This window comes from Oryx dammah, unplaced genomic scaffold (assembly GCF_014754425.2).
Source record: "Oryx dammah isolate SB20612 unplaced genomic scaffold, SCBI_Odam_1.1 HiC_scaffold_17, whole genome shotgun sequence".
NCBI lineage: Eukaryota > Metazoa > Chordata > Mammalia > Artiodactyla > Bovidae > Oryx > Oryx dammah.
In genome coordinates this window covers 17,232,002-17,245,685 of record NW_024070201.1, presented here as the reverse complement: position 1 = coordinate 17,245,685, position 13,684 = coordinate 17,232,002, and the positions used below count along the sequence as shown (strand labels likewise).

At 36.1% G+C, this 13,684-nt stretch overlaps 1 protein-coding gene across 1 annotated transcript in view; it reads right to left on the bottom strand.

Annotated features, from left to right (window-relative positions):
- The window catches only part of ATM (ATM serine/threonine kinase), a 156,326-nt gene that overhangs the window by 38,769 nt on the left and 103,873 nt on the right, over positions 1 to 13,684 (bottom strand). The window contains exons 44-49 of the mRNA XM_040257918.1: positions 8,329 to 8,477; positions 6,867 to 6,971; positions 5,482 to 5,601; positions 2,603 to 2,837; positions 1,953 to 2,120; positions 44 to 157 (exon numbers count right to left, since the gene is read on the bottom strand). Of these exons, the coding sequence (XP_040113852.1) occupies positions 44 to 157; positions 1,953 to 2,120; positions 2,603 to 2,837; positions 5,482 to 5,601; positions 6,867 to 6,971; positions 8,329 to 8,477 (891 nt within the window). The remainder of the gene's footprint in view (positions 1 to 43; positions 158 to 1,952; positions 2,121 to 2,602; positions 2,838 to 5,481; positions 5,602 to 6,866; positions 6,972 to 8,328; positions 8,478 to 13,684) is intronic.

Sequence of the window (13,684 nt, the reverse complement as noted above, 5' to 3'; positions counted from 1 at the left end):
ATTTATGCTAAGCAACTCTATTAGGGTTCCTCAAAAACCTTACCTTTTCTAGATAGGTCTGCATGATGACTGCAGGATTTTCTAAGCAAGTTTCTGCTAACCAAGTGCCACAAACTCTTAGACATTCTGTGTATGTAAGTTTTAAGTTGGGATCATTCTGTAAAGGAAAGCAAAGTCTTAAAATGTAATTCATTATCATGACTGTACAAAAATATCTTCCATGTAAGAAAAAAACAGGTTAAAAATGTCTTTCCTCATTTGCTTTCAACTTACAACTATTTTAATAATTACAAATATTTACCTTTATAAAATAATCATTCTCTACTACTATTACTATTATTACTATTATTGAAACAACTCACATTTATTGAGTACTTTTATATGATTGGCATTATTACTATATATAATAATATATAATAATTCAGTTAATCCTCACAAGAATCTATGAAATAAGAACAATTATTATCCTTAATTAGAAAACTACAACTTAAGTATAAAGAGGGTAGGTAACTTCAGGGTCCATCAGTTCAGTTCAGTTGCTTAGTTGTGTCCGACTCTTTGCGACCCTATGGACTGCAGCACGCCAGGCCTCCCTGTCCCTCACCAACTCCTAGAGTTTACTCAACGTCCTGTCCATTGAGTCGGTGATGCCATTCAACCATCTCCTCCTCTGTCATTCCTTTCTCCTCCTGCCTTCAATCTTTCCCAGTATCAGGGTCTTTTCCAAGGAGTCAACTCTTCACATCAGGTGGCCAAAGGATTGGAGTTTCAGCTTCAACATCAGTCCCTCCAATGAACACTCAGGACTGATCTCCTTTAGGATGGACTGGTTAGATCTCCTTGCAGTCCAAGGGACTCTCAAGAGTCTTCTGCAACACTACAGTTCAAAAGCATCAATTCTTTGGCTCTCAGCTTTCTTTACAGTCCAACTCTCACATCCATACATGACTACTGGAAAATCCATAGCTTTGACTAGATGGACCTTTGTTGGCAAAGTAACATCTCTGCTTTTTAATATGCTAAGTTTGTCATAGCTTTTCTTCCAAGGAGCAAGGGTCTTTTAATTTCATAGCTGCCAAAACCATTTGCAGTGATTTTGGAGCCCCAAAACACAAAGTCAGACACTGTTTCCCTGTTTTCCCATCTATTTGCTATGAAGTGATGGGACTGGATGCCATGATCTTAGTTTTCAGGGTCCATACTGTTAAGCAATATTTAAAAAATCATACCATGTGAGCTCTCAGGGCTTGGTATAATGATAAATTCTCTAATAAAGGAGGATGTTCTACAAGTTTCCATTATCCAAAAGTACAAAATGTCGATATTCACCTAGTAGGTGTATGTCAGAGGGATATCACTGAGTCCAAACCTTTAAAATACTTCATGATTCCTACAAATGCTGCTAAATTTGTCCATCATATGCTGGAGACAGAGTTGAAGAAGCAATCAAGTTTATAACAATTAATATAAAATATATATGTACATTATCGGTAATGGTAGATAAAATATCAGATGTGATGTTTTCAAGGTCTTTGAATTGACAACCTAATTATTTCAACTTGCTTTTTAAAAAAAGTTTTATTCTCTCATGCATTTCCTCTTGCATTTTTTGCCATTTCAAATCTATAGTGTCTATTTCATCTTTGTTTCCCACACACCCTCCTTGATTACTGTAGAAAGTTTTAAAAAAATAAGGCTTATAATTGGGATGAATTAATCTATGATGAGATGGACTGATAGAAATGTTGTAAATAGGAAAAATGAATACTGTCTAAACTTTTACAAATACTAATTTTCAAGACTCCTTTTTATAATTTCTTGTTCATGGATCAGTAATTTCAAATCTTTAATAAAATTAGTAATTATATTAAAATTTATTTAAAATATTATAAAGCACAGTAATCTTTCTTATTACAGTAAAAACTAATTCAACCAATAGAAAAAAAGTGAACCTCTGTACAACTGGCATCCAGCTTCTTGATCATTTGCTTGAGAATACTCAGGGCAAGACTCTGTTCCTTTTTTGCCCAGAATACTTGTGCCTCCTCCAGTTGCCACTCAGAGACTCCACTACTAGCTGAATTATACTGTTTAATTTGAAATATTGCCCTTTCAGGGAGCTGAAATGAAAATAAAAAATAGAAATAAATATTTTTACTATTACTACTACTACTTCTACTACTACCGATAAAAGCAGTCACCACCATTCACTAAGGACTTGACAATTTTTAAGATTGTGTTAAGTGCATCTCTGCCTTCACTAGCCCCCATATCTGCCTATCTGTTTTTCTCTTTACATAGAGACACATATAATTATATGTGTGTTTATACACAGTATATACAATCACTGAAATGTTATACATATAGTAAGTTAGGTAGCTTCTCATTATTTAACCAGGAAATTGAGGATTAGAGAAAGACTTGTGCAAGACTCAAATTCAGGTCTAATTCCAAAAGGGGAAATCTTAAACAACTATGCTATACAATGTTATAATAGCAATCTGTCTCTCAATGACATTTCTTTTTACTTATGCTTTCTATTTTCTAGGTAATAAAAAGGCAAGGTCAACAAGTAAGATGACATAGTTTTAAATCTGATTACCTGTGTGTTCTTGAAAGTTCGGGCTAATACAGAGAGTTCTACAAGATGCTTTGTGAGAATGTCCTTAAAACACTCTCTTTGGGAGTTTTCCATTTCCTTTTCCATCAAGATCTCCAAAATGACTGTGCGTAGGGCCATTATAGGCTCCTGAAAACTAAAATCACTGTCTTTGAGAAGCTGAGAATGTTTCCACCATTTCATGTACACTTCAGAGGGCTGCCTATCTGTTACTGATCTGAAAGCCAAACCACAAGGTTCACATTAGCAACAGAAATGAAAAAAGGGTGCTATTATGCAGGTTCTAAAACTTAAGATTTAATAAACACTAAAGGAATTTTTGCAGCAACATAACTGGAACTTCTAAAATAACCAAAAGAAGAATCAAAGTTTAGAAATCTACAATATGGTCAGACCTTGGAGGGTCAGTCAGCAGAGAACTCAACAGATGATGAACATTTTAAAATTTTCTTTCTTTTTTAAAATTGAAGCATAGTTGATTTACAATACTATAGTAGTTTCAGGTATGTAAGAGAGCGATTCAATATTTTTATATAGATGCTACTTTCAAGATATTCTTAAAAATACTCTTCAACCTCACAAAAAGCAGCACTTTTAGATTACCATTCTTCTGAAATGAGAACGCATTTATCAGGCCTCTCATTCAGAACATCTACACCTCTAGTACAACTTCAATGATCCTTCAAAGAGGACCGTCACCAAGGAAATGAAATAAACTCGTTATCTACCGTACCCATCAGGCACAGGGTATGACCCTGCAAAACTGTAGCTGTTAAAGAAAACACAATCCAATGAAGGAAATGCTGGCATCTGGCAAAGGTTTCATATACCAATATTATTTATTAAAGGAAGAGAAAATACATCTTGTACAATTAGTTCATACAAGCAGAGTGCTTCCCAGATGTTCAAATTAAGCAATACTGTCCAATCCTTCAGGAGTACTATACGGGGAGAAATCAAGATAAATGAAGCAGGGAAACTAAGATGATGACCTTAAGGTGATGTAGGAAATGAAAATTCTTTTAGTTGCTTGATGAAGAAGGAAACAGTAACACAAATTCACAGGAACCAAAACTTTAATTCCTCCCAAAATGATCTTAAGAGCAGCAAGTCTCAAATTTTTTAATCTCAGGAAATCCTTTATACCAGCACTCCCCAACCTTTTTGGTACCAGGGATGGGTTTTGTGGAAGACAATTTTTCCACAAACTGGGGAGCTGGTGGGGTGGATGGTTTTGGGTTGATTCTCATAAGAGCTCACAACCTAAATATCTTGCATGTGCAGTTCAGTAGGGTTCGTGCTCCTATGAGAATCTAAGGCTCCTGCAATGCAAACCTTGGGGAAAGGTTGTAAATACAGATGAAGCTTCACTTGCTTGCCTGCTGGCTCACCTCCTGCTGCACGGCCTGGTTCCTAACATGACATAGCCCAGGGTGTGGGGACCCCTGCTTTACACTCTTACAAATTATGGAAGACTCCTAAACAGCTTTCATTTACAGTTCAGTTCAGTTCAGTTCAAGTCACTCAGTCCTGTCTGACTCTTTGTTACCCCATGAACTGCAGCACACCAGGCCTTCCTGATTATACTTATTAATATCTGGGCTTCCCTAGGGGCTCAGACGGTAAAGAATCTGCCTGCAATGTAGGAGACCTGGGTTCAATCCCTGCGTTAAGAAGATCCCCCGGGGGAGGGAATGGATACCCAGTACTCGTGCCTGGAGAATTCCATGGATAGTGGAGCCTGGCAGGCTACAGTCCAAGGGGTCACAAAGAGTCAGACACGACTGAGTGACTAAACATTTTCACTATTAATATTTACCTTATTAGAAACTAAAACTGAGAAAAATCTAACATGTATTAAAATTTATTTTAAAATAAGAATAATAAATCAACTATGTATCACACAAAATTTAGTGAGAAGAGCACTATTTCACATTTCTATGAATCTCTTTGATGTCTGGCTTAATGGAGACACTTGAATTCTCATCTCAGATTCTGCATTTAGTTTGCTGTGCTATGATGTTTGGTTAGAGAATGTGAAGAAAATCTAGCCTCATATAGATACAGAAAAGGCAGGAAGATGGTAACAGTCTTTTCAAATAATTGTAGCTATTCTCTGATACCTCACCAAAACGTCACTATACATCATGAAAGAATGAAAGCAAAAAAAAAAATTTTTTTTCTATAATTTTAACAATAGTTTTAATTTCCTGAACCCCTGAATGGATCTTAGGGCCTGCAGGATCTCTACACTTCATTTTGTGAACTGCTATACTAGAACCTAGGTATATGTTACCAATTCATCAAACTTTTCTTTTTTAAAATTCCCTAGCAGAGAAAGATCCAGAAATACTGCAAAGTGAGATGACTTCCTTTCCACTATTATAAGGGGCAATCTCCCTTAAACATTCCATATTCATTAACATTGACTGTTTACTAAGAATTAGTCACCACGAAATAGCAATAGGGATACAAGAAGAAATAAGTCCCACTTTTAGGGATCTTCTAGTATAGCATGGCAGAGTATACATAAAGTTACAGTAATGCAATGCAGTACTAAAACAGTGGAGTATATATAATATGCTATGATAAAAAACCATGAGGAAATAATTTCATCTGGGGTAGAACAGGGGAAAAGCTGTAAACAGAAAAACACAAAGTTAAATTTAAAAACTTGAATTTTTACAGTGAGTATTTTTGAAAATGTTTATTTTAACAAGATCACAGTTCATTAGGTCAACTAACTTATACTGTGATAAAAGGAAAGGAACCTATGGCTGGTCTCTATACAGCTTTTAATTTTTAAAGTCACTTTGGTAACAGGTTGTGCTTTGGGATACATAGTCACTTGAATCACATACCTTGAGAAAAGTTCTCCAATGTTTTCAAGCTCTCCAATGGCCTGCAATCTGCTAAGTGTAGGGTAGAGGGAATACACAGACTCAAGACTGCCCTTACACAACTCTTCCACTTCTTTAACTCTAGTAGCAGAAAAGACAAGACACTTGAAAACTAAGATAAATTTTTTTTACAGATGATAAAAGTTGAGTTCTCATTATAGACCTTTGTGTTGATTTAATAATAGCAATATTCAGAAGCAACAGCATAAGGTAGTGGAAACAAAGTAAGCCTTGGAATTGTATGGACTGAGATCTAAATTCTAGTTTTAACAGTAATGACTGTATAACTTTGCGTACATTACTGGATTCCTCTAAAACAAAGTTTTTTCATTTCCAGAATTATTTTGAAGGTTAGAGAATACATACAGAAAAAGTCTAATAAAGTAGCCACCATATGATAAGCATTTAAATGGTAGTATTACTTCTGTAAAAAAATACAGGATTTATTAGGTTACAACTACTGTTAACCAAAAAATGTTACATTTGTTTAGCCTGTTATAGTTAAGCTCTTTTTTGTGTATTATCTCATTTGTGCCTCAGACCAAGCCTTTAAGTACAAACTCATTTTACAAAAAGAACATTAAATGCTAAGAGAGGTAAATGACACACAACCACTAGAGACAAGATTAAAATTCTCAGTACATTTGTCCAGGAAGAGAACCAAGGGATGGGAAACAATAAGACTTTTCAGGGTTCAGCTTAAATAATAGATCACAGTTCCAAAAGGAAATTTTATTTTTAAAGATAGCATATATTTGAACACATAAGCAAAGAAAAATTTATTATATAAGAAAAAAAAAAAGCTCATATAAGTACCTAACATATGAGAATGCTCTTACATTTAAAACAAAAAATTTAAAGGTAACAATGATTTTATATATATATATATATATATATATAAACATTTGTGTGTACACATACGTGTGTGTATATATATATTTGACAAGTGTATGTTAAAGAATTCTTTCATATAAAGCATTCAAAATATGAAGATACAGAAAACAATTATTAAGCAGGAACACTTTTAATTCTTATGCAAACATGTTTGCAAAAGATAAAATTCATCTGAGCACTCAGTTCTCAGATGTGGAAAAGCTATGAAATTGTCAACTGCTGAATATTTCCTCCCACTTTGGAAATTCTGAGTTTCAACACTGATTCGCATGAATTATGAATTACACAAGGAATTTTTTTTAAGGGAGTAAAGGGAATGACAAAAAACAACCTGACCACAGCTATTAGGTCCTTATCCTTTCACCAGTGCAAATCTTTGTACTGAAAGTATTCTTCAGGTTTTCAGAAAAGCAGCAATGATCAAAAACAATAACTCTTTCTTTTTACAATACCTGGCATGTTTGAGACTTTCATAAAAAGTGGAGAATTCTCTGTCTCTTAGAGACTGCAGAGCATTGTACAACAACTCATGGTAACTGGTTCTTTCCATTTCTTTGCTGTGAAATAATTAAAAAATCAGAGAAAAAAAAATATTTAAAAACAGAGAATCCTGGTGTGTGTGTATAAACAGCTTCACCAAGAGGCAAAATTTTAAACTACAAGTAGAATTATCTCCATTTAAAAAATGCATTTCTAGAAAATTTGGTAAGAATCATGAAGAATTCTGTGGATCTTTAAATTCTTCAAGCAGAAAAAAAGCAAATTTCTCAGATTTTTTTTCCCCAGGCTCTAAGCATGTTATATTCCCATTTATTTATGAGATGAACACCTACTATGTGCCTAGTACTAGTCACCAGGTTCTAGATGCAGTGAGTCCATTAGTAGACGAGTCAGATCAGGCCCCCAGTCTCATGGAGTTTATGTTCCGGTTTGGAGATGGATGATAAATAGGAAAAATACCAGGACAAAAGACAGGTAGAAAAGTAAAACAGGGTAACAAATGACTGAGTGGTTAGTTTAGAATGGAAGGTCAGAGAAGATCTCTCTGAATATGTCACATTATTAAATTACAATCTGACAAGTAGCCACCTTCATGGTAAGAGGAAAAAAAAAGAAGATACATATTTAAGGCTTTTAGGTACAAACAGTTTGGCCTAATGGAAAAACAAACAAACAAACAAGGAGGACTATGTGGCTGAAATATAGTATGCAAGGAGAAAAACAGCATATGGAGATTCAGAGGCAAGTAGGAATCAGCTCACAGAGTAAACTGTTTCTAAAATATGAATGCATACCTCTGATTTTACAGCAATCTAACAGTTTGAAATCTGAAAGACTTTCTAATTAATGAATTTTTTTCTATGAAAGTGATTAAACATACAATTAATGTGATTTAATTATTCTTTGGTTTATGTCAAGACTTTTACATGAATGCACCATCTTTTATTAGATTAGGTGCCTGGCTTTTCATTCAGAACACATGGGGACCTTACATGCAGGCTAAAGTAATTATCTTCCTATGCTATTGATTTAACAGTTTTTTATATAAATTATTTCACAAATAAACAGTCTTTTGTGTACCATCCAGTCAATAAAAGGGCCAGCTGAATAAATAAAATGTTTGCAGCAGGTAGTGGGAAGGAAAATGCCTGACTTTCTCTTTGGATTTATAAACAATACATGAGAAGATTCTTATGAGAAAATAATTTTTATATTTCTCTTTTCAAAAATATCATGAGGGTAGAGGTGCAAAGAGAATGAAATTCAAGCCTGTGTACATTGCTTATTGCTATGTTATTCAAACATTTAGCTTAACAGTATCTACAAAACATAAAAACACAGCTCCCACTATAAAAACAGCTCATTGTTCATAACTAGAGAAATGGCAGTTTTAAATGTCTCAATTCTTCTTACTTGACAGAAATGCAGTGGTCCCACTGCATATTCCTCCATGCTACTTGGTAATGAAGTTCCTGTAGTTCAGCACACCACTCTTTATTTTCATGATCTAATCCTCTTAAATAGATGGAAAGAATATGGCAGAGTCCCAAATTCTGCAAGGCCTGAGCAGGAGTTAAAAAAAAAGTAAACAAATAACAATACTAGAGAAACAAAAAACAGCAATCAAACATAAAAAGTAACTTTCAAAATTTCAGTAGTTCACAATATCACTTAAAATCGCAAAATATTGTTTGTGTGTTCCCCCTAAAACATGAAGACAGAGCTCAAAGGGCTCTGATATTTGATAAAAGAATGGATAAGGAATATTAGCCAGGAATATTAGTAACAGAAATGATAACTTCTGGGACAAACTCTAGTTCAAACTGTGAGAAGTAGTTTACATGAGATTTTCCATACAAAGGAGTTAATTCATGACCAGGCACATTTCAAGAAATGTCTTCTATTGTTAGCTAAGAAGATTATGACCAACAAATATATACTATCTTTTTAAAAAACTATTATTTTTAATATAAATTTATTTAATTGGAGGTTAATTACAATATTGTATTGATTTTGCCATACATCAACATGAATCTGCCACAGGTATACACGTGTTCCCCATCCTGACCCCTCCCTCCCTCCTCCCTCCCCGTACCATCCCTCTGGATCATCCCAGTGCACCAGCCCCAAGCATCCTGTATCATGCATTGAACCTGGACTGGCGATTCGTTTCATATATGATATTATACATATTTCAATGCCATTCTCCCAAATCATCCCACCCTCTCCCTCTCCCATAAAGTCCAAAAGACTGTTCTATACATCTGTGTCTCTTTTGCTGTCTCGCATACAGGGTTATCGTTACCATCTTTCTAAATTCCATATATACTGTATTGGTGTTTTCTTTCTGGCTTACTTCATTCTGTATAATAGACTCCAGTTTCACCCACCTCATTAGAACTGATTCAAATGTATTCTTTTTAATGGCTGAGTAATTCTCCATTGTGTATATGTACCAATTTTTGGTAGAATTCAGATGTGAAGCTGTCTGGGCTTTTGTTTGCTGGAAGATTTCTGATTACAGTTTCAATTTCTGTGCTTGTGATGGGTCTGTTAAGATTTTCTCTTTCTTCCTGGTTCAGTTTTGGAAAGTTGTACTTTTCTAAGAATTTGTCCATTTCTTCCACGTTGTCCATTTTATTGGCATATAATTGCTGATAGTAGTCTCTTATGATCCTTTGTATTTCTGTGTTGTCTGTTGTGATCTCTCCATTTTCATTTCTAATTTTATTGATCTGATTTTTCTCCCTTTGTTTCTTGATGAGTCTGGCTAATGGTTTGTCGATTTTATTTATCCTTTCAAAGAACCAGCTTTTGCCTTAGCTGATTTTTGCTATGGTCTCTTTTGTTTCTTTTGCATTTATTTCTGCCCTAATTTTTAACATTTCCTTGCTTCTACTAACCCTGGGGTTCTTCATTTCTTCCTTTTCTAGTTGCTTTAGGTGTAGAGTTGGGTTATTTATTTGACTTTTTTCTTGTTTCTTGAGGTATGCCTGTATTGCTATGAACTTTTCCCTTAGCACTGCTTTTACAGTGTCCCACAGGTTTTGGGTTGTTGTTTTTTCATTTTCATTCATTTCTATGCATATTTTGATTTCTTTTTTGATTTCTTCTGTGATTTGTTGGTTATTCAGAAGCGTGTGGTTCAGCCTCCATATGTTGGAATTTTTAATAGTTTTTCTCCTGTAATTGAGATCTAATCTTACTGCATTATGGTCACAAAAGATGCTTGGAATGATTTCAGTTTTTTTGAATTTACCAAGGCTAGATTTATGGCCCAGGATGTAATCTATCCTGGAGAACGTTCTGTGTACACTTGAGAAAAAGGTGAAATTCATTGTTTTGAGGTGAAATGTCCTATAGATATCAATTAGGTCTAACTGGTCTATTGTATCATTTAAAGTTTGTGTTTCTTTGTTAATTTCCTGTTTAGTTGATCTATCCATAGGTGTGAGTGGGGTATTAAAGTCTCCCACTATTATTGTGTTATTGTTAATTTCCCCTTTCATACCTGTTAGCATTTGTCTTACATATTGCAGTGCTCCTATGGTGGGTGCATATATATTTATAATTGTTTTATCTTCTTCTTGGATTGATCCTTTGATCATTATGTAGTGTCCTTCTTTATCTCTTTTCACAGCCTTTGTTTTAAAGTCTATTTTATCTGATATGAGTATTGCTACTACTCCTTTCTTTTGGTCTCTATTCACATGGAATATCTTTTTCCAGCCCTTCACTTTCAGTCTGTATGTATCCCCCCATTTTGAGGTGGGTCTCTTGTAGACAACATATATAGGGGTCTTGTTTCTGTATTCATTCTGCCAGTCTTTGTCTTTTGGTTGGGGCATTCAACCCATTTACATTTAAGGTAATTATTGATAAGTATGATCCCGTTGCCATTTACTTTATTGTTTTGGGTTCAGGTTTATACACCCTTTTTGTGTTTCCTATTTAGAGAATATCCTTTAGCATTTGTTGGAGAGCTGGTTTGGTGGTGCTGAATTCTCTCAACTTTTGCTTGTCTGTAAAGCTTTGATGTCTCTTCATATTTGAATGAGATCCTTGGCTGGGTACAGTAATCTGGGCTGTAGGTTATTTTCTTTCATCACTTTATGTCTTGCCATTCCCTCCTGGCCTGAAGTTTCTATTGAAAGATCAGGTGTTATCCTGATGGGAATTCCCTTGTGTGTTATTTGTTGTTTTTCCCTTGTTGCTTTTAATATTTGTTCTTTGTGTCTGACCTTTGTAAATTTGATTAATATGAGTCTTGGGGTGTTTCACCTTGGGTTTATCCTGTTTGGGACTCTCTGGGTTTCTTGGACTTGGGTGATTATTTCCTTTCCCACTTTAGGGAATTTTTCAACTATTATCTCCTCAAGTATTTTCTCATGGTCTTTGTTTTTGTCTTCTTCTTCTGGGACTCCTATGATTCAAATGTTGGGGTGTTTAACACTGTCCTGGAGGTCTCTGAGATTGTCCTAATTTCTTTCAATTCGTTTTTCTTTTTTCCTCTCTGATTCATTTATTTCTACCATTCTATCTTCTACTTCACTAATCCTATCTTCTGCCTCTGTTATTCTACTATTTGTTGCCTCCAGAGTGTTTCTGATCTCATTTATTGCATTATTCATTATATATTGACTCTTTTTTATTTCTTCTAGGTCCTTGTTAAACCTTTCTTGCATCTTCTCAATCCTTGTCTTCAGGCTATTTATCTGTGATTCCGTTTTGATTTCAAGATTTTGGATCATTTTCACTATCATTATTTGGAATTCTTTATCAGGTAGATTCCCTATCTCTTCCTCTTTTGTTTGGTTTGGTGGGCATTTATCCTGTTCCTTTACCTGCTGGGTACTCCTCTTGTCTCTTCATCTTGTTTATATTGCTGCGTTTGGGGTGGCCTTTCTGTATTCTGGCAGTTTGTGGAGTTCTCTTTATTGTGGAGTTTCTTCGCTGTGGGTGGGGCTGTACAGGTGGCTTGTCAAGGTTTCTTGGTTAGGGAAGCTTGAGAAGGCATTCTGGGGGGTAGAGCTGGGTTTCTTCTCTCTGGGGTGCAATGAAGTGTCCAGTAATGAGTTATGAGATGTCAATGGTTTTGGAGTAACTTTGGGCAGCCTGTATATTGGAGCTCAGGGCTGTGTTCCTGTGTTGCTAGAGAATTTGTGTGGTATGTCTTGCTCTGGAACTTGTTGGCCCTTGGGTGGTGCTTGGTTTCAGTTTAGGTATGGAGGCGTTTGATGAGCTCCTGTCGATTAATGTTCCCTGGAGTCAGGAGTTCTCTGGTGTTCTCAGGGTTTGGACTTAAGCCTCCTGCTTCTGATTTTCAGTCTTATTTTTACAGTAGTCTCAAGACTTCTTCTATATAGCACCATTGATAAAACATCTAGGTTAAAGATGAAAAGTTTCTCCACAGTGAGGGACACCCAGAGAGGTTCACAGAGTTACATGAGGAAGGAGTTAGAGGTGACCCAGATGAGATAAGGTGGAATCAGAGCAAGCTAACCAGTAATCACTTCCTTATGGGCACTCGGCCACTGGACCACTCAGAGATGTTCACAGAGTTATACAGAGAAGAGAAGAGGGAGGAAGGAGACAGAGGTGGCCAGGAGGATAAAAGGGGGGAATCAAAAGGAGAGAGGCAGATCCCAGCCAGTAATCAGTTCCCTAAGTGTTCTCCACCATCTGGAACACACAGAGATTCACAGAGTTGGGTAGAGAAGAGAGGGGGTAGGGAGGAGACAGAGGCGACCTGGTGGAGAAAAAGGAGAGTCCAAAGGTGGAGAGAGCAGTCAAGCCAGGAATCTCGCTCCCAAGTAAAAATGGGTACTGAAGATTGGGTTCTTAAAGGTACAAAATTGATAACAAATACCAAAAAGCAAAGATTAAAAATCAGAGTTTGGAATTTCAAAAATACAATATTAGAGAAAAGAAGAAAAAAAGAAAAAGAAAAAAAAACAAAGTCACAAAAATTATAAAATATATATATATATGAAGTTTGCTTTTAAAAAATAGGGTCTTTTTTTTTTTTTTGCAAAGTAATAGTAGGTTATAAAAGTGAAAATTTAAGGAGTAATAGAAGACTTAACATTTTTTTAATAAAAAAAAAAGAATGATTGTAAAAATAGTAAAAATATATCTAGGACTTTTTCTGGTGTTGTGGGTATTGTGGGGTCAGTTCATTTTCGGATAGTTCCTTGGTCTGGCTTATATTTCTCAAGATGTATAGGCCCTTTCCTATGTAGTCAGTACTAACGACAGGGTTTTAATCTATTGCACCTGTCACTTCCGAGGTGGTTCCCTCTGTTTTAACTTCTTCTGTTTGCTGATCTCTTCAGTGTCTGATTTCCGCCCTGACATAAAGTGGGTGGTGGTGGACACTTTTTTTAGGTTTAGGCACACTTGTTCAGTCGCGCTGTGGGGAGGGAGGGACGCTGCAAACACATAACACTGGCGTGTGCTCGCAGTGCCTCAGCCACAATGGGCCTGCCCCCACTCCTGGTGCGTGTGCCCTCCCTGCCCACACTGCTCAGGCTCTAGGTTGCTCCGCTGGGAACCGTCTGAAGCCGGCCCTGGGCTGCATGCACCTCCCAGGTCTAAGCTGCTAAGGTTCACAGACTCCGGTAGTCCTCAGAGGTGCAGACTTGGGCCTGCGTTTTGTGCCCTTCCCAGGTCCAAGCAGCTCAGGTGATGAAGTGTTTGGCGAGCACGGTCACTGCAACTTATCACCTCCCCCATCCCTGCCACTGGGTTTTCTGGGTGTACAACCGGT